The following is a 25,373-nucleotide window of genomic DNA, read 5'->3' on the forward strand; positions in this document are numbered from 1 at the left end:
TATATCCTCCATAACATTAATAAATACTTAAACAAATATACAAATGAGAGTTGTGTGCAGGGAATTTAAGTCTAAGTTTTTTAAGTCGAAAGAAGGGAAAGAAAACAATAAATTACAGCACTACAGTATTAAAGTGAATGCAATAGCCTTTTATAGTAATCTGCTATGATTTAAAAAAAAATCTAGCACCTTATTACTGTGATGACAGTTACAATACAGTAACTATCACTGAAATAACAATTACAGTATTGTACAGGTACAGTGATTAAATTTGCAGTAAGCATACTGTAAAATGTATTACAGCAACTTATTAGCTAAGTGCTGCCAGCAAGGTTGTGTAAATTTCACAGTATTCTTGTTGCAGCATATGTTCAAACTTTCCCATTAGAAACTGAAAATATAAAATATAAATAAATATAAAAACTGTGAACGGTAAAGGTTCAGTGTGTAAGATTAAGAGGTGTTTATTGGTAGAAATTGAATGTAATACTCATAATTACATTTTCATTAGTATATAATCACCTGCTCTGATTTGCTATACCCCTCCAGGAGCTCCAAGCTTCTGTTGAACGCTAATGATTTAGTGTTGTTGCAGCTACTGGGAGGGCCAGAGACCTGATAGTCTCTCCTTACAGTCCAGCTACCTGTCCTCACCACTGGCAGCCCTAATGTGAACAACATCTACCCCCAGCAATGAGTATTCTGCTAGGCTTGGCAGTCTCTCTCTCTCTAGAGCTCCAGCCAGCTGATGCCAGTGAACCTGCTCTTCCACCACTTTTCTGGGTAAGGTTAGGGATGAGGGTAGGGTGACGTTGAGATAAGGTGAAACACCAGGAACAAAAACATAATTTGCCATCTGTCTGAGTGCCTCTCTTCACAGTCCTGATCAGTTCGTAGCCCCAGTAAGCATCATAGCTGATGTAACCAATGTATAATTGTAATAGCCTCACATTTCACCAAATCCATTGTTTGTGTTTATACGTTTTGATTTTGTTATTTTATGTGTTCATACTTGTGTTGTTTCGTAAATTGTGTTTTTGTTGTGTGACCTCCGACCCTTTGGTGATGTCACTTCCTGGAGATTCGCGCTATTCTCCTCACTCGTTTTCTGGACGCTGTGGGGAGAGGTAAGGGTTACGGGTGTTCCTGTTTATAAAGTGTTAAAATGTGGGAAAAACGCTGAGCAGAGGTACAAACTTCACATGGTACAGGTCACACATGTTAGTTGCTACTGCACATTTATTTTGGCATTTGTATTTATTTATTTATTTTATCAGTCCAGCACTTTTATGTAGCATGCTAAGTTACCGATCTCAAGTTAAGCTAATGGAGCATGACAGCAGTTTTTCACTCAGGTTGTTGTGTTGTTCCCTTGTTTTTAAAGGTGTGGCTGTGGAAAACTGGTCATGAGAAATTGCTGTACTGATTTTAATGTGTTTTGCACAGATTAAATCCCCTCGGATCAAGGCAGAAGTTGTCCTCGTCTCCTTCCTCATCATCCACAACACAACGCAGAGCTTGTAGCAAACTGAAGTGTTTGACCAGACCGGTTACACTAAGTAACCTTTAGCTTTGAGCAAATGCCTTGAAGCTACAACCAATCATTGGCAGAGTAGGGGTAGGGGTTCTTTCATGAGGTCCACCATGTTGCATCGCCAATTTTACAGTAGCCCAGAGTGGACAAACCAAACACTGGCTCTATATACGGCCTTACACTATATACGCTTTGCACATTTTGCAGCCACCGTAGGATCTCTTACACACTTGAAGGGGAGAATGAGATGAGGTGTTTGCACTTTGTGAGCTCACCACTAGATGCAACTAAACCCCACACACTGGGTTTTGATTGTAGGACTTTTACTTGTAGTTGAGTATTCTGACAGTGTGGTATTAGTACTTTCACTTAAGTAAAGGATATGAATACTGACCCATCTAAGTATCACAGCAGGACTATCATCTACAACTGGCCATCCAGCACGTCATCATTTCCCTCTCATTTGATGCACAAATCAGAGGTTCTGCCTTTTACCACGTCACTTACTAAATTAGAGCTGTCTTTAAAGTAATCTATAGAACGTAAAGAATTCATCTAGAAGAATTCTCTGCCAAGGTCCTGGGAAAACATCACCCCCACCCTCCAACAACTGCACTGGCTTAAATACTGCATCTGTTTTAAAGTACTTCTCCACAATTATAAATCTCTCCACCATCCTACCTGTCCAGTTTACTTCATCCCTATACACCTGCTCGGTTGCTATGTTCCTCTGATACCCACCTCATCTCAAAATGAAAACTGTAAATGTTAAAGCACTGAAGAAAAGAACTGTGAGATGAAATATGATAAGAGCATTGTTTACATGTTGCCATGAGATCCTTTTACGAAAGTTAAACAGTTTTCTTATGCTGTTAGATTTAGATATTTACTGTCATTTTGGGACACTTTATAAGCTAAAGTGATTATTACGTTGTCCTTGTTAAATTCACAGTGTTACAAGAATAAATGTGCTTATGGACATCAGTATGAAGTGTGGACACTTTCACGACCAATGGAGAAACAAAATATGATACAGACATTTAGTTCATGGAGAAACCAAAAGTAAATTAAAACTCTTAAAAAAAACAATTAAGCAATTCCTCATTTAAATACAGGGTAGGAGAATGGAATTATAATTTGAAAAACATATTTTTATAGTTATTGTTATTCTTCTTATTGTCATTAATTATTATTAGCCATAGTTGTAGTAGTAGTAGTATTAAATTGAGCTGTCTGAGACATTTACATGAAATTTTGATCAAAATATCTATAACTATTAATTTATCAATGTATTATTTGACTGCAGTATTACTTAACATAGTAAAAGTCTGTAGTATTCCAGTGACATACTCCATGCACCACAGTAGTTACATAACCACGTAATTATGTCAAAGCACAATAAAAACAAACCATTAAATGTAGACTCTGGATATATGGCGTGAGAAAAAAGGAACTTTAGTCAGCATCTACATTCCATACATCAGCATGAAAGCTGCACAGAAGTAGGTTAGTTGATGAAGCACCCATTCAGGCGTAGACAATAGACTCGGACTTTCCACACAAGACGGAGTACTACTGGGTTAAAGATCCTGTGCAATCAAACATTCACCTGAGTTATCTGCTGCGTCCCTCCCACCTCACGGCTGGCTGGTCTGACTGACAGTTGCCTCCATCTCATCATGTGGATGATGATGTTTGTTTAGAACAGTGTCTCCCAAGCTTTTTTCTGGGGACCCAATTTATGGAAAGCATTTAGTTGAAAAGCTTAAATAACTATTCCTGACACATTTTATTGAAATTATACACATTTTAAATACTTAGTAAATGAGAAATAAATCTAATGTGGGCCCAATATATACAGGTCATCTTTTTATTTTTTTTTTATTTCCTTTCATCAGGAAAATATATAGATTCTAGGCTGCTTCACAAAGGAGACAAAATTAACAGGCTCTCGTTTTTTCCTCTCACCAGTAAAACAATTTACAAGTCTTAAATTCGCTGAATTTCTTCTATAGTATTTTATTTATTTGGCGACCCAAATAAAATGTCCTGTGCCAGTCTTTGGGGATGGCTGGTTTCGAGGACTGAGAAATAAATGTTTGTCTTCTACGGGACCTGATGGTAACAATCTGACACATTTTTCATTCCAACACATGTAGGTTTTATCACTGAAGGACTACATATCCCAAGAAGCTTTGACAACACTCTTCAATGAAAGGCTGATGGGAGATGTAGTTATCTAACGTTACAAAAATAAGCGTCCTCCTGTTAGAGGACCCTCCTCCTTGTGATGACCACGTTACAATCAGTGAGCGTTTAAAACGCTCATAGGACGCCCGCTGACAGACACACACATGCACACACACACACACACACACACACATACATCCTACCACACACACACACTCATCCGCTGCCTTATTGTTCCACTGACTCGCTGAGGTTCGAGCGGCTGCTGAGGACAAACCTGAAGACGAGCACAGGACGGAGACATGGGAAAAGATGCGAGACCAAACTGGGACAACCCCGTCCAGTTCGTGCTGGCGTGTGTGTCTTACGCGGTGGGACTGGGGAACGTGTGGCGCTTTCCATACCTCTGTCAGATGCACGGTGGAGGTAAGTGAGGCTGTACACCACCTACACACAACACCGACCTCTGAATGATGAACAGGTTCACCCTGATCTCAACACAGCCTGCACATCGCGAGCGCAGGATCGTTTTAGAGACAGAGACCAAAAACACCGCGACACCTGAGGGACCAGCTTCACACAGTCACCTCCATCTCATGTGGACATCATGTCCAGGACTCTCCTCGGCTCAACTTCAAGTGCAAAGGCGGCTCTGCCTTTACATTTTGAATGAAATTAAAATAAATTGAATTTAAATTCAAATAAATTAATAAATAGATGGATAAACAGATACGTGAATAGATAAATACATCAATAGATAGAAAAATAGATCAATAAATTGATCAATAGATAAATAAATAAATACATACACAAATAAGGAGATGAGTAGAAAATAGTGTAAAGTGTGATACAGGGGGTTGTGTTCTCCAGCAGTTTATTGACTTGTTGCCTATATCTGAGTCATGCAGGTGGGCTGTTTGTGGCGGTAAATTTCCAAGGCAGCTCTTATCAGACTCATTGAGTTATTGCTAAACAGACAGTTGACTCAAAGTTGAAACTAGCAATAAACCAGGTCATAAACAAGGGTAGAAGGAAACAACACCTCAAATGAATTAGAGATTAGAGATTTATACAGTATGTATCTGTCACCAGACTTTACACTTTAGCTGCTGCTACAGCACCACAGTCAAGTGATAGGAGACAGGAGGTGTTTATTAGGGGGAGCTAATAAAGAGCAGATATACTCTGCTGGATGGTCACAAAACCTTTTGCTGTCTTGTATAAATGTTTTTAGAATGAAGAGGGCTGCACAGTGAATCAAAATATTCTATAAAGTGCAATATCCAAATCACAGAAGCTGCAAATTCATGATAAAAGAAAAGTACAGGACAGTACAGGACAAAACAGCACCATAATGAAGTACTGTAGTGCCGCAGAGAAGCTCTGGCGTGAAAATCTTGCTCTGAAAACATGTTTGTTTGGCATAGATATCACATTATCATGATTTTAATAGATTTTTTTTTCAGTGAAAATAAAAATTTGTGATGCAAAAATAACAATTCCAACTATCTTTGACTTGTATCGCAATACTGTTTTTCCCTGTCACGTAAGCCCTACTTTTAGACCTTTTTACACAGGAGGATAAAACATTACAAACACACATTAATAATATAAATAACTCATCTTACCTTGAAATTCTTAATTTTCAAATCAAATGACTTATTAACTCAAGGGTGAGCAATTATTTTTCATGGGGGGGCCACATGAGAAATTGATCAGGCTGCCGTGGCCAAACACAAATGATATAAGGTCCTAATGATGGCCAAATCTCTAACAGTGGAAAGTCAGACATGTTCCATATAGGGCCCTGCTACAGTTGGTCACACTTTCTGACTTGTCATGTGATGAATTGCAGACTAGTATTTTTGTTGGCAGTGTCTAAAACTTGATGTTTTACAGTGCACCATGCAGGCTGCAAACAGGTTGTAACAATAGTATCAGCAAAAGTCAAAGAACATAAACAACATGGATGTTCAGCACTGAGTGAATAAAGTTACAGTTTAATATAAAAGATTCAGTTCATTATCATTACCACTGAACGCAGCACTAAGCCTTTTCAAAATTATGGTCTGATAACAGTTTAATGATAAACAAAATGCTATTGGCTATTGAATTTTTGTTTTTTCCATGATGGTCTTGTGGGCCACATGAAACCTTTCAGTGGGCCACATCCGGCCCCCAGGCCACATTTTGCCCAGGTCTGTATTAACTAAATGAACTAACACATAAATTAGATATTTTCTTGCATTTAAAAACTACAACTGCATTTTAGTTGCAATTGCTTTGGTAACATTTGAAAGCATATATACAACATTAAACAGCTGGAAACTCTTCTATTAAATGTTGGAATGATTCATAAACATAAACCATAAACATACTGAACTGCCTCTACCAGGGACAAAGTGAATGGTATATTTAATAATAATATTTCAGCTCTGTCAGTGTGTGTAGGCTAATATACAAATTCCAATCAACAGCCAGGTGACATTGTTGAACTTTTACTACTTGAACTAATAAAACAAACAAGAAATCTCACTGTGAATTGATTTATTTTCAGTGTGAATAAGAAAATGGTTGATGGGCCAGATTTGGCCCACAGGCCTTAAGTTGAGTATCCCTGTCGTCACATGTCCAGGGTAGATAATGTGGTCCAATGGGATAATTGTTATGTCTTTATTGGTCCTATTCACGGATCACTGAACAACGAGCAAACATCTACTGTAATTACTGTCCTGTACTGTAACTTCCAAGCAGGAAACCAGTGGGGACATGTGACAGCCAGCTGCTGGGTTGGACAAGGACAACTAAGTGAACATTACCCTGCTTCACTAACTCCAAAACATGTAGTGGAATCATTTTTGTGACATTGAGCAATTGTTAACTTGCCAAATAATTGTCATTTTGAAATGTCCACAATACTGTAAGGTTTTGAATTCAAATCATTTAATTATAAAGCACATAAGATGAGATTTTGACTTGTGAAAGTTGAGGGGAAAACAAAATAAAAATGAGAAAGATTTCAAACACTTCTACCAAGTTATGTGAAAGACTAACACAAAAGGTATGTGACATGTTTTAAAAATATTTGCACCATGTGAGCACAGAATACTAATACAGATGTAGTAGAGGGACAGTTTCCCACACTAATGGATGATTTGTATGTGACGCCTGCTTGACTGGTAGGACGAAGATTATTAATGATGTCATGATATCTATTAATAAGATTGTTTGATTTCAGCATTGGTTCCCAACCTGGGGTCCGGGGCGCCAGAAATCACAGGCGGTCCCCAAGACTTTGTCTCTTCTGAGGTCCTCAAAGTCAGATCTGCACATGTTGACTAAAATCACAATTCAGGGTTCATACAACTTTCCCAAAGTCAAATTCAAGCTCTTTTCAAGCTTTTCCAGCACTGTACAGTGGTGGTAACTGGAATGTTTATATACAAAGGGATTATTTCACGTCTTCATCAAATTAAATCAGATGTTGTTGTGTGAATATCAACCAAAATTGTGTTTTGTGACAGAATCCTACAGACATTTCTGATCTACTACATGTTTAATTGGTTAAATTCTTATTTGGCAAGTAATCAATAAGTGATTAATCATTAACTTCCTGTACAATCTGGCTCAGCAAATATCTGACTTATTTTATTTCTTTATCTAAAACGTCAACCAACTAATTCAGTCAGGCAGCAATTTATTATGAAAGTAATGTGATTACAATTACAAGCACTTTTCAAACCTTGAAAATATGACAAGTGTTTAAGGATTTCCAGCACCTGTATAAATGCTGCAATTTATGGGGGCTTCAGCTTTCCTCAGATACAAGTGGGGTGCTCCAATAAAATTATTTTATTATTTTATTTTATATTTAATTTAAACTGAAGTGAATAGTCCTCCCTTTTTCATTTATTATTGGAAATTCTCCATACATTTGTAGGTTGAATTGTATTTTATCAGAAGCCCTGACCTGCTGTGTACTGAGTGAAAGGCTGGCACTGAATTGGAGGAACTGAAACTGATTAACTGGAAGTTTATATTAGGGTTGGGCAATATATGATATGAGACTATATATCATGATAGATTTAGTCTTTTCCTGGTTTTAAAAGCTGCATTACGGCAATGTTATTTCTGAACTCACCAGATTGTTCTAGCTGTTCTATGATTTGTTTTTACCCACTTAATCCTTACACTTATGATTATTTATCAAAAAATTTAATGTTTTGTGAAAGCACCAATAGTCATCCCTACACTATTGTCACAATATTGATGTTAAGGTATTTGGTCAAAAATATTGTGATATTTTATTTTGTCTATATCATCCAACAATAATACAACAGACATGATCTCTAATTTCCTTATAGTGTTTAAATGACATAGTCCTTGTCAGGAAACTTCTTGGATTTATTTTTTTTAATGTTGTTTGTTTGTTAGTTTGTTAGTTTTTTGTTTTTGTTTTTGTTTTTGTTTTTTTGTTTGTTTGTTTTTGTCTCCAGTAAGTAAAGCTGGCTGGGTTCTGAATCTCCAGACCAAACATGTCTGTGGCACTCACTACTGAAACCTTAAGAACACTCTTATGAACAGATAGCCAGCCCTAGCAATAAAATGCTTCAAGTGCCGGTCATAACACGTGCCAACACAAGTACCAACAGGGCACTGCGCTCTGATCAGCAACAAACGCAAACTCACCTAGAGGAGATCATTCAGCAGAGTGCAGAGGATTCATTCATATCAATCACTTTTGATCTGAAGTATGACTTAAGCAGAAAACCTTGTATAAGTAGTTATTTATAAAACCTTACTTTGACTCTAGGCAAAGTCTAGACTTGACAAAAGTGATGTTCCTGCTGGTTATGTCAGGGTACTGCAGCCTGTGATGCTCTGCATCGGCTTTGTGAGCTGTATCATATGTTATATCAATTAATGATGAAAAGAATTAATAGAGGCACGCTTATGAGCCACATGTTTGTCTTTGTTTGTTATCCTGCTGTTTAGTTCACAAAATACTATGTGTTGTCTGGCTGCAATCTCATCTGCCATCACTGTGATCTTGTCCTCCACAGTTTGCGTTTCTCTTTCAGTCCACAGTTATTCTTTATTAAACTCTCATTGTGCTGCATTACATAAGTGGAATCACTGACAGGTACCGTCAATTTTAAGTTAGAGTTTTATAGATCACAGATGCTCAAGTTGCAAATTTTCTTCTCAGAACAGTCATTATCTACTCACTCTCATGTCAATTGAGGGTCAGGTTTATTTTGTTAGTCCACAGAACACTGCTGGAGTTTCACAGGACAACAGTGTTGTGGAATCTCATAAACAATGGAAGTGAATAGAGAACACTTATCAAATGTAAAAAAATTAACTAAAAAAAAAGACTATAAATGCCTCCATACTGCTTACTGTTTGCACACCATCACACCACACAGACCCAGTTGTCAGTGTGCATGTGAACATGGCTCCAGGCTCAGGATCTACAGTGAAGGTTCAGGGTAAAAACATGGTGTAAATAACATTTTTTTTTTAGCCAATTTGGAATGTTGTGGCTTTAGGAGACTTGGATTACATCAGATGAGCAGTATGGAGGATTTTATGTTTTTATTCTGTTGTTTTTTTACGTTTGAAAACTGGTTACCATTCACTTCCATTGTTTGGGAGATTTTGCAACGCTGTTTTCTGGGGATGACGGATCAACCAGCCAGAGACTGGAATCGGCCGGTTTTCTGCATGACCGGCACCGGTCAGCATCACATATACATTTCTGTGCCACTCATATTCACAGGCATGCTCTGCACGATGGTCATGTCATGTGCACAGCAGACAAACTGACTGTGATATCACACCCACCACCGTGCCGATCACAGCTACGCACATTCAGCCGAGCTGCTGAGTGTCGCCAAACAGTGGTAAACTTTTTAGCTCCTCAGGCTTTTTTTTATGTTAGGCAGCAGCAGACCGCTGTTCACAGACTGACAGATAAAATCTCACCTTCTGTTTTGGCTGATGAATAAACAGCCTGTGTTGATGTGTCTCCTCAAATATTTTCTGATCCAGACTTGTTTAACTTCTGCGTCTGTTTTTCTCACTGCAAAGTTTTACTGGAGCAAACTGCTGGACCACATCAGTCTCTGGTTTGTTTACATCTGCTTTCACACATGAAATTGCATCCTGGGAACCTCATGAGATCACGTTCCCTCTAGTATTTAATATTACTATAATAACATAATAAGGCCTGTCTGTAATCTGAAGCACTTTTGGAGAAAAAGTCAAGTTATTTCATAGTGTTTTATTATGAACATTCAATTGACTGAAAATCTGAATTGGCCAAAATCAGAATCAGCAGGTCAGACCCTTAAAAAATTGGCGTCAGCCAAGAAAATTGGAATTGCTGCATCTCTACTCTTGTCCTGTGAAACTTCAGCAGTGTTTTGTTAACTAACAAAATAAACCCGACTCTCGATCAGCATGAGGGTGAGTAGATAATTATTTTATCATTAATTATTAATTATTTTATAATTAACTGAATTGTGGCTGAACTATCCTTTTTACGAACACATGGCCACCCATCAGTTTAATAGGTACACCTGTATATAATGTATTGACTGAGCACCTTATATTATGAGGTGTTTTTCATATTCTGCCCCCTGATCAACATCAAAAAGACTTATTGTAGGAATATAGCAGATATTTGGTTGGTCTCTGTTTTTCTGAGTTGTACAACTATCTTTCCACCTTCAGGGGGATTCTTGATTCCATACCTCGTCATGCTGCTTCTGGAGGGTGTTCCCTTGTTCTACTTGGAGCTTGCAATTGGTCAGAAGATGTGTTTAGGCAGCATTGGGGCATGGACTGCCATCAGCCCTTATTTGGGAGGAGTGGGTAAGTGCTGAGTCAGTCAACTGTACTACAAAAGACAGTACTGTGCATGAATGCAGCTGTGGACCCTAATGAGGTAGCACCTCTGCCTGTCTGGTGACAGGAAAGAGAACAGCATGTTGATTTTAAAACATTTTTAGCCATAATTTATACTGTACTGTAAGTGAAATGCTAATGCTTCTGCCTGAATCCCACCTTTGTCTTTTTGGACAACTAAGCCTGCTTGATTTTTTTGTTTAATTACTGTAACTCTGGTAACTTGTTACTTTTTATGCCCTAGCTCAAAACCATGGGATGTGTTTTCTGCTTCACAGAGCTTTGACTTCATTGTTGACACACGTGGATAAACTGACACAGGAGCTATGGGTTTATAGGTTGATGTGCAATATGGAAAATAAATCAATTAAATTTACTTTTTGTATAATTCTCTCATTTTAGGTCTTGCTAGTGTTGTGACATCCCTCTATCTGTGTCTGTATTACAACATCATCAATGCATGGAGTTTCTGGTACCTCTTTCATTCATTTCAAGTGAGCTACTAATTAACATACTTTTACATTTTTTTTCAATGTCAGATACTACATGTGTGTGTGTATATATATATATATATATATATATATATATATATATATATATATACATATATATGTATATACATATATGTATATGTATATATAAAATGCATATATATATGTATATATATGTGTGTGTGTGTATGTATTAGGGATGCACCAGCATCAGGTATCGGTCCAATACTGTCCTCACATACTCGTAAAAAAAACTCATAAAACTACTCCGATACCCCACACCTGATACCACGTCACAAAAAGTAGCCGCTGGATACAAACAAACATCTTAAGAACCAACACATTCAAGTTGTTTGCCAGTGCTTACCCTCTTTTTTTGGACGCACCGTCATCATCAGCGAGGGCCTCGCTGTCCTCAACATCATCCACTAATGACCGCAGAGACTTTGGAAACTGTCTGTAAAATTCCATTTAAGTCCATTCATTCATTCATTCATCATCTGTAACTGCTCATCCTTGACGAGTCGCGGGCTGCTGGAGTCTATCCCAGCTGACATTGGGCGAGAGGCAGGGTTCACCCTGGACAAGTCGCCAGTTCATCACAGGGCTGACACATAGAGACAGACATTTTCACAATGGACAATTTAGAGTCACCAATTAACCTATTATGCTGCATGTCTTTGGACTGTGGGAGGATGACGGAGTACCTGGAGAGAACACACGTGGCAAGAGGAGAACATGCAAACTCTGCGGACCAAGGCCCCAGCCACAAACTCCCCTCCGCCGCCGCCATTTAAAACTGAAAGAAATGCACAGAGTGCATATGCAGACCGCAGCCAGCCGCTGTCCGAAATGTCCTAGCAGGAGTAAACTAGTTGAATGCGAAGAATCCGAAGGCAGTGGGTCTCTCAATCCTGAGACCTGGCTTTATGAAGACCCTGGCGCAGACGCACCATCATGGTATATTCTTGAATCTTCATCGTGCCTACCCTCTTCTCTGCCAGCCTTGGGCTATGGCCCAGTTGTCACCCCTGCAGCAGGTTGCACTAAAAACAAAGTTGTGAAGTCAACCATTAAAATTTGGACAACACCATTTCGGATGGTTGTCATTATCTTTGAAATCATTTGAACAACTTTGCCTTAAATTTACTAAATTTACTACTTAAATTTACCTTCAGGCCCATGACTTTGTTCACAAAACCCTGTCCCAGTTTCCTGCCTTACCCCCATGCAACCCAGGCGATGCACTCTTGGAGCGGCCTCCATCGTTCAGAGGTATAATCTCCATACTTCATAACAGGATCACACTGGCACACCAGTCACATCTCTCTCATATTAAGGCAGACTGGGAACTGGATTTGGGCGAGAGTATCACAGAGGAACTATGGCAGTCTATCCTGAAACGAGTTCATACATCCTCTGTATGTGTGTAATACAGTGCAAAATCCTGAATTGAGCTCATTGGACAAAACAGAAATTGTCTAAATAGTTCCCAGATGTTAATCCTTTATGTAACCGTTGCAACCTATCTCTCACCACTCATGCCCATATGTTCTGGTCATGTGCTGAGCTTCGAGAATTCTGGTCTCTCATCTTTAAAACTGTCTCAGAATCCCTGAACAAAATTATTGACCCTTGTCCATTCATAGCTATTTTCGACATCCCTACAGAGCCTCACAGACTGTCCAAGTCTGAGGCGAACTGTGTCGCTTTCACTACCCTGCTTGCCAGACGCCTAATTTTACTTAAATGGAAAGATGCATACCCACCTTCCTTTACTCACTGGATAAGATATTTATTGCACTTTCTCAAATTAGAGAAAATAAAATACTCATTGAGGGGCTCCATAAAGAAGTTTTATAAAGTATGGAATCCCATTCTTAACTATATCAAAGAGAAGGTTCAACTGCCTGCTGTTCCATAAAGAAGGAGGAAAAACAAAATAAAAATTGACCATAATTACTTTTTACATTTTTATGCACTGCTGTTTTCTCTTTCTTTACAAGTACATACCTGATAGCCTGCCATATGTATCTTTGTTACTTTGTACCCAATTATGTTTTTCCAGCATATTCATTAATTAATCAATTCTGTTTATGTATTTGCTTATTACTTTCATTTGGGGACAGAGCTTGCTCTTTTTTTTCTGTTTTGTCTTGTTTATTTGCCTACTTCCTTGTTTAGGTTGTTTTTCTTTTGTTCTTTTCTCTAATTGTTACTATGTTCAGTGTGTGTTTTCTTCTTATTCTTGCACACAATGTTGACAAATGTATCTTACAGTACTGTAATTTTTGTTGAAAACCACAATAAACAGAGTTATAAAAAATAAATAATTATCATATATAACACCATTTATAATAGTAAACTTAATTCTGCAAGTATGTAATAATGTTGTGAAATTATTATACTGAAATATGTCACATACACAGTAAACTACACAGCTTAATAAGGAACACAAAATCAGTAAAGTAACTTACTACAAATAACCTAAAAATGTAATGTGTACAGTAACCATGGTTACACTTGTAGCAGGAAACAGCAACAGTGATTTGTTGAATTTAGAAAGTGAGCATCTAATGAAAATAAAACATGTTAAAAAAAAGTTATTGTAAGAACTTTAATGGCATTATTAAGTACTCATATCGGTACTTGGTATCAGCAAGTACCCAAATGTAAGTGCTTGTACTTGTACTCGGTCTGAAAAAAGTGGTATTGGTGCATCCCTGATATATATGTACACACACACACATACATACAAAATGGATCTCATTTGGACAGTACAGTAAAGTAACACACCTGTACTGTTGTGCGTTCACTCCCATCCCAGTCAGTCCTGCCCTGGGCAGAGTGCCCCATCAATTCCAACCGGACAGGACCTATAGAGGAGTGTGAACGGGCTTCACCCACCCAGTACTTCTTCTACAGGGAAACACTGGACATCTCCTCTTCTATTGAAGAGCATGGAGGCATTCACACAGGCCAAGCACTGTGCCTCGTGCTTGCATGGGTGATTACCTACCTGTTCATTGTCCGAGGAGTAAAGTCAACTGGAAAGGTAAGAGAGCTCCAAATCCCTAAATTTGCAGTCAAGTCTAGTCTACCAACTGCAGTTGACAACTGTTAAAAACACTTAAAAGCGTGCTATGCATGATTTTCCTAACAATAATGTATAGATTCATGTAAAAAGAATCCCTATGGTGTCTGTGTGCAGAGATCCTGCTCTCTGCCTGTATTTTCTAATTTTCTAATTATTTTGCTGTTCTAAATGTTGGTGTTATGATTTACTGGTATTGTTGATATCTGTGAGTTGTTACCATAGTAGAAACAACATATGATACTATCATGTTAAGGTATCCCACATGTTGCCTCATTCAATTTTAGTTTAGTTAGACTGTTTTATTCGTATAGAGCCAAATAACAACAAAAATAGTCAAAAAGAGCAGGTCTAGACTGTACTATTTAGAAAGTCAATTGTGCCTACCAAGAGCAAAGCACTGAGGCACCTGCGGCGAGGAAAAATTTCACAAGCTGTTCAGTTCAGTCCAGCTCATGGCCAAGACATTATGGGAAATGTGGGTTGTCACTAGACCCCTCAGTCCACATACCCTGATAAAGTTTGAGAGAGAAGGCAAGAGGATGATAGTGGAGCTGTCTCTGTCCTGTCTCTGTCTCTGTAGGACTTCTGGAATTCTGTAGGTGTGGTATGGGTGAGTGCCGCAGCAATGCAAGGTCCAGTTCACAGTTCTTGTGGTTGTGTGAGAGATGTAGTGGGGGGGTAAAGTGCTCATTAAGTAGCCTCATTGCCTGGGGGTACAGGCTGTGGCTCAGTCTGCTGGTCCTGGCCCAGATGGACCTGTATCTTCTCCCTCAGGGCAGCAGGTGATGTGCAGGGTGTGCTGCGTCCCGCAGGATGTTGTGTACTCTCCTCAGACAGCGGCAGGTGTAGACAGAGGTGATCTCAGGGAGGCTCATCCCAATGACTCTCTCCACCATTTTCTCCGCTCTCTGGAGCGCCTGCTGTTCAGTCTTAGAGCAGCTGGAGAACCACACTAGAAGGCCATTGGTTAGAACACTTTCTACTGCACAGTGATAGATGTTCATCATGAGTTTCTGTGGAAAATTAGCTCAGGTAGTAGAGATGCTGCTGGGCCTTTCCTATGGCTGAGGCGGTGTTAGTGCCCCAGGTCAGGTCATCTGCTACAGTTACACCCAGGAACTTAAAGCTGTCGACCCTCTCCACCACCTCACTTCCAATGTAAAGTGGTGGATGAGATGTCCAGATTTACGAAAGTCCACTATCATTTCTTTTGTTTTTTTAGTGTTAAGGGCCAGATTGTGCTTCACACTGCATTTGTTCTAGCCCTGGGTTATATGTCTGTTGGTACACTATCTGATGTGAATATTTTAGAATGTTCTGTGACTACTTTTCTGGATTTAATTAATTTTCAGGAGATAACCTTACAAACTCAGGGCTGACAGCAAGCCTGAGGCTAAAGTAGGTTAGACAACTTTGGAATGTTCTAAGATTATGCCAGTGTGAAAGCTCTTAACCTAGGGCTAACAGCTCCCTGAGCCTGGGGCTAAGTGCAGTGTGAAAAGCCTCTTTGTCTCTGCCTCTTTCTCTGTCTCTGTCCAGGAAAAACGGCACACTCTGTCTAGGTTGCAAATTGTAGATAATATATGAGTTCAGTGCCTCTTTATTGGGCAAGTGTGCATTTTTGAAAAAATAGACTTGAAGCATAAATAAATGCTTCAGGTTGTGGTGACATCACAGACAGCTGCACACAGCTGCAGAGTGAGACCATTCAGTCAAAGTATCTGTGTCTGTGCTTAGTGCAACAATATCACAGCATCATGTCCTTTTTCACATCATTATCTGATCTTTAATATCGCAGTCCAAATCATATCCATAACGTTTAACTCCTTTTATGGAACACAGAGCAAGGTCTGTATGTTCAGGCAGATGGAGGACAGAGGTAAGCCGTGTCAGATCCATGGAAAAGAGAACTCATGGATCCAAAAGCTACTCTCCACTCATGCTGATAAATGGTGCTGAGCAGGCATGCTGCTCCACCAAATGCATCTCAAAATGCACTGTAGGGCACAGATTCTACAAATTATTTTAATAACATCTTCTGTAAATTATTTGAAATTGGCTTTGGTAGAAGCCTATATCTTGAAAATAATCCAGCACTTTTTAAATCCTCCTGCACACTCTTAAATGAGTTACAGTTACAGTTACTGTCCCTCTCAACTTCCCTACACTTGTGTTTGAGTAAAATTTCTTTACAAAAAAGAGACAAAACACACAATAAATGAAGTTGATGCATTTGATTGATAGCATTATTTTTATGATTATATTTAAAATTTTCTATAAATTTTGTAATAATATCATTGCCATACCATACTGCGCCATTTCCACACAGCACTCTGGAGTGGGGCCAAAGCAAGCCTGACCTACCTCCAAGTGGGCTGCAGTGACGTGTCATCGGCCACAGCCAACCCATGATGAGCCTCCTCATGAGCTCATCATCAAAATGAGTTTTGAAATGCAGTTTCTCTCCTGAGTCGCTATTTGAACTTTCAGGTATCTGCATTATTTTACTGTTTCGTATTCGCTAAATGTGTTTCAATACCAAAAAACTGTCATGGTTTTGGATTTTGTTGGACACTTCCTGTTTTATTTTGTAGTCTTGGTTCTCCCTCGTGTGTCTTTGTTGTTTTTACTTCCTGTCTTTGTCTGTTTTCCCACCCTTTTCATTGTCATGTGTTTCACCTGTTTGCCCACCTGTGTCTCATTAGTTCTCTCTACTTAGTCCCTGTGTTTCTCTGTGTCTTTGTCAGTTCATTGTGGTAGTCCCTATGTCAGTAAGTTTGCCTTCCCTGTTTCCCTTCTGTGTGTCAACCATGTTGTTTTTTCCCTGGACCGTTTTTTGAGTTACCCTTTGTGGATTCTGTTTCATTGGTCTTGGATTTTTTACCTCCCTGCATCAGTGTAAGCCTTTGTTTCCTTGTTTTACTTTATTAAACCTTTTAGAGCTGGAAGCCTCCTTCTCCTCCTTCTCCCCACTCCAGCACCCAAGCTGGCTAGCCAGCCACCTACAGGCCTCCAGCCTGTTGGTGTGAAGCCTGCTTCTCTGCCAGCCTGTCCCCTGCCTGATCCTGCCCCATAGTCCCTATCTGAGAGGGCCCCTAGACACAAGAATGGCTGCCGGTCATGCCTCTTAGCTGCCCAGCGTTCCAGAGCCCCAGCTGCCCAGCGCCAGGGAGGTTTCGCTGCCCAGTGCCAGGGAGGTTTCGCTGCCCAGCGTCACGGCCTTCATCTCCCCTGTTTCGGTGGGGCCGCTGCCACCATCTCCTGTTCCGGTGGGGCCGCCGCCACCATCTCCTCCTATCCTGGTGGGGCCACTGCAGCCAGTTCCTGCTCTGGCTGGGCCGCCGCCGCAGCCATCGCCAGCTCCTGCTCCTGCTCCAGCTGGGCCACAGCGATCACCAGCTCCAGTTCCTGTTCCGGCTGGGCTGCTGTCATCACAGCCATCGGTGCCAGTTCCAGTTCCTGCTCCTCCGGCCGAGGGGTCCCACCTTCGCCGCTGGCCTCCTGCTCGTCTGCCCGAGGGGTCCCGCCTTTGCTGCCGGCCTTCTGCTCGTCTGCCCGAGGGGTCCCACCTTTGCTGCCGGCCTCCTGCTCGTCCACCTGAGGAGTCCTGCCTTCGCCGCCGGCCTCCTGCTCGTCCGCCCAAGGGGTCCCACCTTTGCCTTCGTCACCCGTCTCCAGAGGGTCTTCACCTTCGCCTTTGCCGCCGGCCTCCAGAGGGTCTCCGCCTCTACCCTGCCCTCAGGGACCCAAATGCAGACAACAGGAGGCTTCCAGCTCAAAAAGGTTTAATAAAGTAAAACAAGGAAACAAAGGCTTACACTGATGCAGGGAGGTAAAAAATCCAAGACCAATGAAACAGAATCCACAAAGGGTAACTCAAAAAACGGTCCAGGGAAAAAACAACATGGTTGACACACAGAAGGGAAACAGGGAAGGCAAACTTACTGACATAGGGACTACCACAATGAACTGACAAAGACACAGAGAAACACAGGGACTAAGTAGAGAGAACTAATGAGACACAGGTGGGCAAACAGGTGAAACACATGACAATGAAAAGGGTGGGAAAACAGACAAAGACAGGAAGTAAAAACAACAAAGACACACGAGGGAGAACCAAGACTACAAAATAAAACAGGAAGTGTCCAACAAAATCCAAAACCATGACAAAAACAGGGGACATTTATTGTGATGAATTTATTAGGAAACAGCGTGTTTATCCCATAGACAAACGACAAGATGAATGGTGTATCCACCACTCTACAGCTCCTCAACTCAAGCCTCCTTGAGGTCGTCTTCAGGTAAAAGACACACCTTCAAGCATGTAGTCCTGTTGTAATGGAAATGCCATGCTGAGCTGACATGACGAGTCAAACCGAGGCAGACCAGCCTTTTGTATGGAAAAGGGCCAAAACACACACAGGCACAGCAGACAGAGTGAAGGTTCACTTCAGCTGCATTCACATAAAATATGGCAAGGTGGCACCTTCCTGCAGGGTTGTATGGAGGTGGGGCCTTTTTATTTGTGCTCTACAAGATAGCTGATGTGAAACAATCAGAAAATAACGTTTTATTTCTCTGATTCACTGCTTTATTGTCAGCAATGCCACTCTCTCTTAATTCACTTTCTAGTTCGCTCGTCCACTGCTTTCTCTCTGTCTCTATCTCTCTCTCTCTCAGTCGCTGAGCTTGGGAGGAGGGGCCAACCTTGAATGGTGTGGTTACAAACAACAACTCATGCATAGTGTACCTTTAAAACCCACTATCAGAGAGATGATGGTGGGGATACAATGAACATGCCACCCGCTAACTCAACATGTTCACTCCCACGTTTGAACTGACCCATCCTTTGTTGTTTGACTCCATCTGCAGGTGGTGTACTTCACAGCAACATTTCCATATGTGGTCCTCTTTATCTACCTGATCCGGGGCATCACCCTTCATGGGGCCATCAATGGTGTCAAATACATGTTCACACCAAAGGTAAGTTCATGTTGGAGATTTGGCAACAGGCATTACAGCTCAGAGGTTACAGAACAAACTGCTGACCCTCTGTACCGTTTTTCATGAAGTCTCATGTGAGTTTATACTGTGGCCAAGGACAATACTCATTTCTCACCATATTTTTATTTATTTTATTTTTACGTTGTGTGGGTGTCTGCACAGTAGAGTTTGTTGACATTTTACAAAACAAAGCTTATATGCAAAGGTCCAGTGTGTAAGATATAGGGGGATTTATTACATAATCACATGAAAATAAGAACCATTGTGTTTTTGTTACCTTACAACAAAGGTATGCAACTTTTACAATCAAAGGAGCCATTTTTGGCAAAAAAAAAAAAAAAAAAAAAATCTGTCTGGTGCCGCAACTATGAAATTCTCTCTTTTCCCTGAATTTTTTAAAATTTTATTTAAAATTTGGTGTCCATAGCTACCTTATGGAAACTCAAGAAGAGTAGCCACTGTCAAAATTTAGAGGAAAAGGCACACCGAGTACTGGGTTGGATCCCCCTTTTGTCTTCACAATTGCCTTAATTCTTGGTGGCATAGATTCAACAAGGTGCTGGAAACATTCCTCAGAGATATTGACATGATAGCATCACACAGTTGCTGCAGATTTGTTGACTGTCCACCACATCCCAAAGGTGCTCTATTGAATTGAGATCTGGTGACTGTGGAGGCCATTGGAGTACAGTGAACTCATTGTCATGTACAAGAAACCAGTTTGAGATGATTTGAGCTTTGTGACATGGTGTGTTCTGCTGGAAGTAGCCATCAGAAGATGGGTACACCGTGGTCATGAAGAGGTGGACATGGTCAGCAACAATACTCAGGGAGGCTGTGGTGTTTAGACGATGTTCAGTTGGTACTAAGGAGTCCAAAGTGTGCCAAGAAAAGAATCCCCACACCATTATACCACCTCCCTGCGTTGATACAAGGCAGATCCATGCTTTTGATGTTGTTTATGCCAAATACTGACCCTAAAATCTGAATGGCGCAGCAGAAATCAAGACTCATCAGACCAGGCAATGTTTTTCCAATCTTCTGTTGTCCAATTTTGGTGAGCCTGTGTGAATTGTAGCCTTAGTTTCCTGTTCTTAGCTGACAGGAGTGGCTTAGCTGCTTCAAGGTGTTGTGTATTCGGAGATGGTCTTCTGCATACCTTGGTTGTAACGATTGGTTATTTGAGTTACTGTTGCCTGTCTGTCATCTCAAACCATTCTGGCCATTCTCCTCTGACCTCTGGCATCAACAAGGCATTTGTGCCCAGAGAACTGCCACCCACTGGATATTTTCTCTTTTTCGGACAATTCTCTGTAAACCCTAGAGATGGTTGTGTGTGAAAATCCCAGCAGATCAGCAGTTTCTGAAATACTCAGACCAGCCTGCCTGGTACCAACAACCATGTCACATTCAAAGTCTCTTAAATCACCTTTCTTCCCCATTCTGATGCTCGGTTTGAACTTCAGCAGGTCGTCTTGACCATGTCTACATGGGTAAATGCATTGAGTTACTGCCATGTGATTGTGTGATTGGTTGATTTGACAAGTAGTTGAACGGGTGCGTGCGTGCATGCGTGTGTGAAAATTAAATGGTTTTAATTGAAAATTTAACCATCATTCACTGTCACGTGAATCACTTGGTTTAAAAAGAAAAAAACAATTTTGGGGGTTTCTAAAACTCAAAGAACAAAAGTAAATTATCTTAATAAAGGTTTAATCGTTGGTAAAACTCGTTTGAGTGGAGCTCAAAACACATAGTGCCCACTGTAGTTATTCCTATGTGCTTGGAGGGGGAGGGTAATCACAATTTCTTTTAATGTAATATTTGTGTATGTGTGTGTGTGTGTGTGCGTGTGTGTGTGTGTGCGTGCGTGTCTGCATCTGCACCCATATGTGCATGTGTGTTTGTCTGCTTTTAGATGGAAGAGCTTGCCAACCCCAATACATGGATCAATGCGGCCACTCAGATCTTTTTCTCTCTGGGTTTGGGTTTTGGGTCACTCATAGCTTTTTCCAGCTACAACCACTACAACAACAACTTTGAGCGGCAGGCCATCATTGTCTCCATGATCAACAGTGGAACATCCATCTTTGCCAGTATCGTCACCTTTTCCATCTATGGGTTCAAGGCCACCGTCAACTACGAGAACTGTCTGGAGAGGTGTGTCTTCTGCATGTATTTGACAGCACTCACACTCCTGTGTGCATGCATGTAAATGTGTATACATTTAGGGTATTTTTATTTGTTAGTTTGTTTGTTTTGTTTCTTTTTATTGGTGCAATTGAAATATAACATAAGACCAAAAGACACAGAGACATAACAACACAAGACAGATAGATGACCTTAATGCAAATACACTAACACAGTACAGTGTCAGTGACACCATGAGGTTGTAAAGGGCTCTGGTCTTGACCACTAACATTTGCACACTCTCTAAGCAGATTCTCTGTCTCTCTTTTACCCATGTTTATAGAAGCCCATTTCTGCCACTGAAACAAAAAATATCCCCATGGTAATTCATAATTATGAGATAGAAAAAAAGTCAAAATGATGATGTTTTATCTCATAATTTTGACTTTTTTCACATCATTATGTCTTTTTATCTCATAATTTTGACTTTTTTATGTCATAACTTTGACTTACCATGGAGATATGTTTTTTCTTTCAGTGGTGGAAATGGGCTTCCACACATGTCACTGTGTCAGCCTGAATGGAAAATTATTTTATTATTATTATTATTATTATTATTATTATTAGTCCAATGCAATGTATTTAAAGTATTTGTTTTACCAAATACCAAAAAGGTCTATATTCACTTCACACTGAGATGAAACAGAAAAACACAAATTTAGCTTTGTCTAAAACAGCTGTTCCTCCTCTAAATGAAAACTTGCTCACATTTCGAAATTCTGAAAATTATCTCCAGAACAAAAAAAAATTTGTGCCATTGATAAATACTAGTAAGTGGACCTCAAGTTGAGACTTCTTTGGTATGTTGTTTACTTCAGAATGTACAGTATTAGCCTAGTCTTCTATATATGCAGAGAGGACAGTGTCTCTGCTGGGTACTGACGTGATACCGAACTATGCTATACTTAATATACTGGCTGAAGGTTAGGGTTCAGGTAGTGTATTTTTCATGTAACAGTCCTTTTTTTTCCTTGTCTAGGATACGCATACTGCTGCTGAATACCTTTAGTATAGCAGAGGACAGTATCACTATGGACAATGTCCTTGACTGGGTTGAGAAGCTGAACACCACATACCCGCAGCAGTTTGCTGAAATCGCCCACAAAGTGGATAACTGTAGCCTGGAGAGTGAGCTAGACACGGTATGTTCCTCAACATTACACTCCTCTTACAGTGATACACACTAATATTTACTATTATTAATATAGATATATAGATAGAGATAGAGTATATAGTTGGTTGCCACAGAGTTATGAACAGTGCAATAAACAATAATGCAGCACCACCTAAATCTAGTAGGGCTTTTCCACACACAGAGCTGGCCTGGTTTGACTCTGCCCATCAGTCCAGAGCAGCAGGGGGTTGTATTTCTGTTACAGCAGGGCGACTTGCTTGGAGTTGTGTCTTTTAAGTGAAAACGAGCTTGACGAAGTTCAAGGAGGCTCGTGGAGAGTGGCTGTATAGTGGTGTATAAACTGTTCATCCACGTCTCTGGGAAAAAACATGCTGTTTCCTTAATGTCTTCACAATAAACATAACTTGCTGTTTCATTATTTAAGCACTTTTATTGTGAAGCAGCATAAACAGGAAATCTTTTCTTTTGGAAACCCCTTTCTCTCTGCTGTCCTGCACTCACACACGAGTTGAGTGTCACAACACTCGCTTGTTCGTCACAGGTTGGCCGCGGTTGGCAAGACATCACCACAGCCTGCTTGGAGGCTTGTCAGGCTCACTTTGGCCCCACTCTAGAGTAGGTCCATCTTGGGTGTGGCTGCAAATCAGTGCAATACGGTTTGACTTGACGCGGCTCAAAACGCCAGTGGAAAATCCGCACAGTACTCGCAGTATAAGCTGATCAGTTGTGATTTAAAAAGCAAGGTATAAAAATTCATGTTGCCTCTTATAAAGAAGTATGTAGGTAAACTAGACAAGAACGAATCTAGACAAGGCTGCCCTCTTATGCTGTTTTTTTTTAATGCAATAGCATTTTGATGCAGTCTGTAAAAACAAAAGCAATGAGGATTGGTACTGTGGTATATTTGGTATTTGTTGTATTTGGTTTTTGGAGGAAAGGACATTTGTTTTTTAGAGGACAAACCAACCAAAAATTACAATGTGTTTTAAGGAAACAAAACCAAACCAAACTGGGTTAATTGTTTTGTCAGAATAAGCACTTCATTTGTCATGACAAGAAAGACGGAAACGATAGTTGTAAGATAACATGCAACAAAAAGTCTGAAAGGTCAGAAGTGGACAAAGGAGAGATAAACGGGTTAGTACAGTATCGATCCAACTTGTATACAATTAATAATTAACCAAAACATTGTTTAAAAAAAATGAAAATCTAGAGGAGATAACATACATAAGTCTTGAGTTTACAAACTCATGTAACCAAGTCTGAACCAAGTAGTTTAAGTGGCCCAAACCAAACATTAACCATACAGGTGGCTTTCCAAACAAACATATATAAAGAAGTCACTTCAATTTCAAGTAGAACAAATAGAAGTAGGGAGACAGATGAATGAATCAAGCAGTTCAGGTCATCTCTGTGTATTGGAACAGTTTTGTTTCAGGTTGACTACCTGATTAATGTAAGTTCAGCATTCAACTAGCTCTGTCTTTGGTCTCATCCAGGTCCTTCTCAAACTGTGTCTGTCTCCTGTTTGATGCTGAGCAGGTGGTGTACAGAGGGTTATTAGAGAATACAGCTGCCTAGTTCAGCCAAAACAATATTTTGTTTTGAATGAATGACGCACTAAACAATGAGCTAAAACTTGGTAATTCTCCATATAGCAGAGGGGAGCTGCAGATGTGGCTGATAATTCTATTTAGGTTAATCAGTACATGTGACCCCGTTCACAATATTGGTTGCAGTTGCTTTATTATTGCCTTTGAGGTGTGTGCTTGAAGGTACTGTTACATCTCACGTATCCAAACAACATTTTTGCTTTTTTGCAAAGTGAAACTTGTTTTAGTAGCTCATTGGATATGAACAATAGTTGGTGAATGAGTGCCTCCCTCTAATAAAAAACAATAAAGATGTGTGACTGTCAATACATTTGATTGCAAGAGCCTGACCAGTTGTTCAATGTCAACTGACAAGTGACCGTAAATATACAGGTCAGTAATGTCATTATTGGGTTTGTGAAACAACTACAGAAAATGAAATGACTTTGTCACAAAGGTTTGTCCACTTACACTGTGTGCACATTATGGAATATAATTGTGGTTGCTCATCACATGGCTTGGTGTGATTCTCTACAGAAAAATTCTACTGGATATTGTGACATTAAATTAGCAACAGTTTTATGGTAGAGATACCATTATTTGTCCCCTTGACAGTAGTCTCAGAGGACAGAATGTAATATCCAAATGTATTTTGAATGACTCTCCCTCACCTGATCACCTATAATAGCAAATTAATTCCTGTCCTCTTAGGATTTTCAAAAGGCCAAGTTAACATGAGTCAAAGTCTAATTCAGTTTCCATTCTAGTCATAAACTCTTTGTCTCTGTCTTTCATCTGTCTCAGGCAGTGGAGGGGACAGGTCTGGCCTTCATAGTGTACAGTGAAGCTATTAAGAATATGCCATTGCCTCAGCTGTGGTCAGTGCTCTACTTCACCATGCTCTTGCTGTTGGGAATGGGCAGCATGCTGGGCAATGTCACTGCTATCATCACCCCGCTACGAGACTTCAAGGTTGTGTCCCGCATGAGCAATGAGATGTTCAACGGTAAGATCCAGGCTGATACTGATGGGAAATGTTGCAATCATAATCCTTGTGGCCATCAGCCTGTGCTGGTGGTTTGTATCATCCCAGTAAACTATTGTCATATCGGTGCTATACATACTTTTTGTCTTTCCAAACAAAATCAGATAAGTATCCAGTTTAGACACTCTACACAGCAGAAGAGCCAGTGGAGGAAGCTGAGTGATGTACTGCTGTCAACAGAGT

General features: G+C 40.1%; 1 protein-coding gene across 1 annotated transcript in view; it reads left to right on the forward strand.

Moving 5' to 3' along the window:
* Window positions 1–3,901: 3,901 nt before the first annotated feature.
* Window positions 3,902–25,373, forward strand: part of slc6a20 (solute carrier family 6 member 20) — a 28,246-nt gene continuing 6,774 nt past the window's right edge. The window contains exons 1-8 of the mRNA XM_084726022.1: window positions 3,902–4,150; window positions 10,463–10,603; window positions 11,039–11,130; window positions 13,955–14,182; window positions 19,097–19,207; window positions 21,147–21,388; window positions 22,398–22,560; window positions 24,950–25,151. Of these exons, the coding sequence (XP_084582148.1) occupies window positions 4,027–4,150; window positions 10,463–10,603; window positions 11,039–11,130; window positions 13,955–14,182; window positions 19,097–19,207; window positions 21,147–21,388; window positions 22,398–22,560; window positions 24,950–25,151 (1,303 nt within the window). The 5' untranslated portion in view covers window positions 3,902–4,026. The remainder of the gene's footprint in view (window positions 4,151–10,462; window positions 10,604–11,038; window positions 11,131–13,954; window positions 14,183–19,096; window positions 19,208–21,146; window positions 21,389–22,397; window positions 22,561–24,949; window positions 25,152–25,373) is intronic.

The sequence above is a fragment of the Lutjanus erythropterus genome, chromosome 9, assembly GCF_056507025.1.
Source record: "Lutjanus erythropterus isolate fLutEry1 chromosome 9, fLutEry1.hap2, whole genome shotgun sequence".
Lineage (NCBI taxonomy): Eukaryota > Metazoa > Chordata > Actinopteri > Lutjaniformes > Lutjanidae > Lutjanus > Lutjanus erythropterus.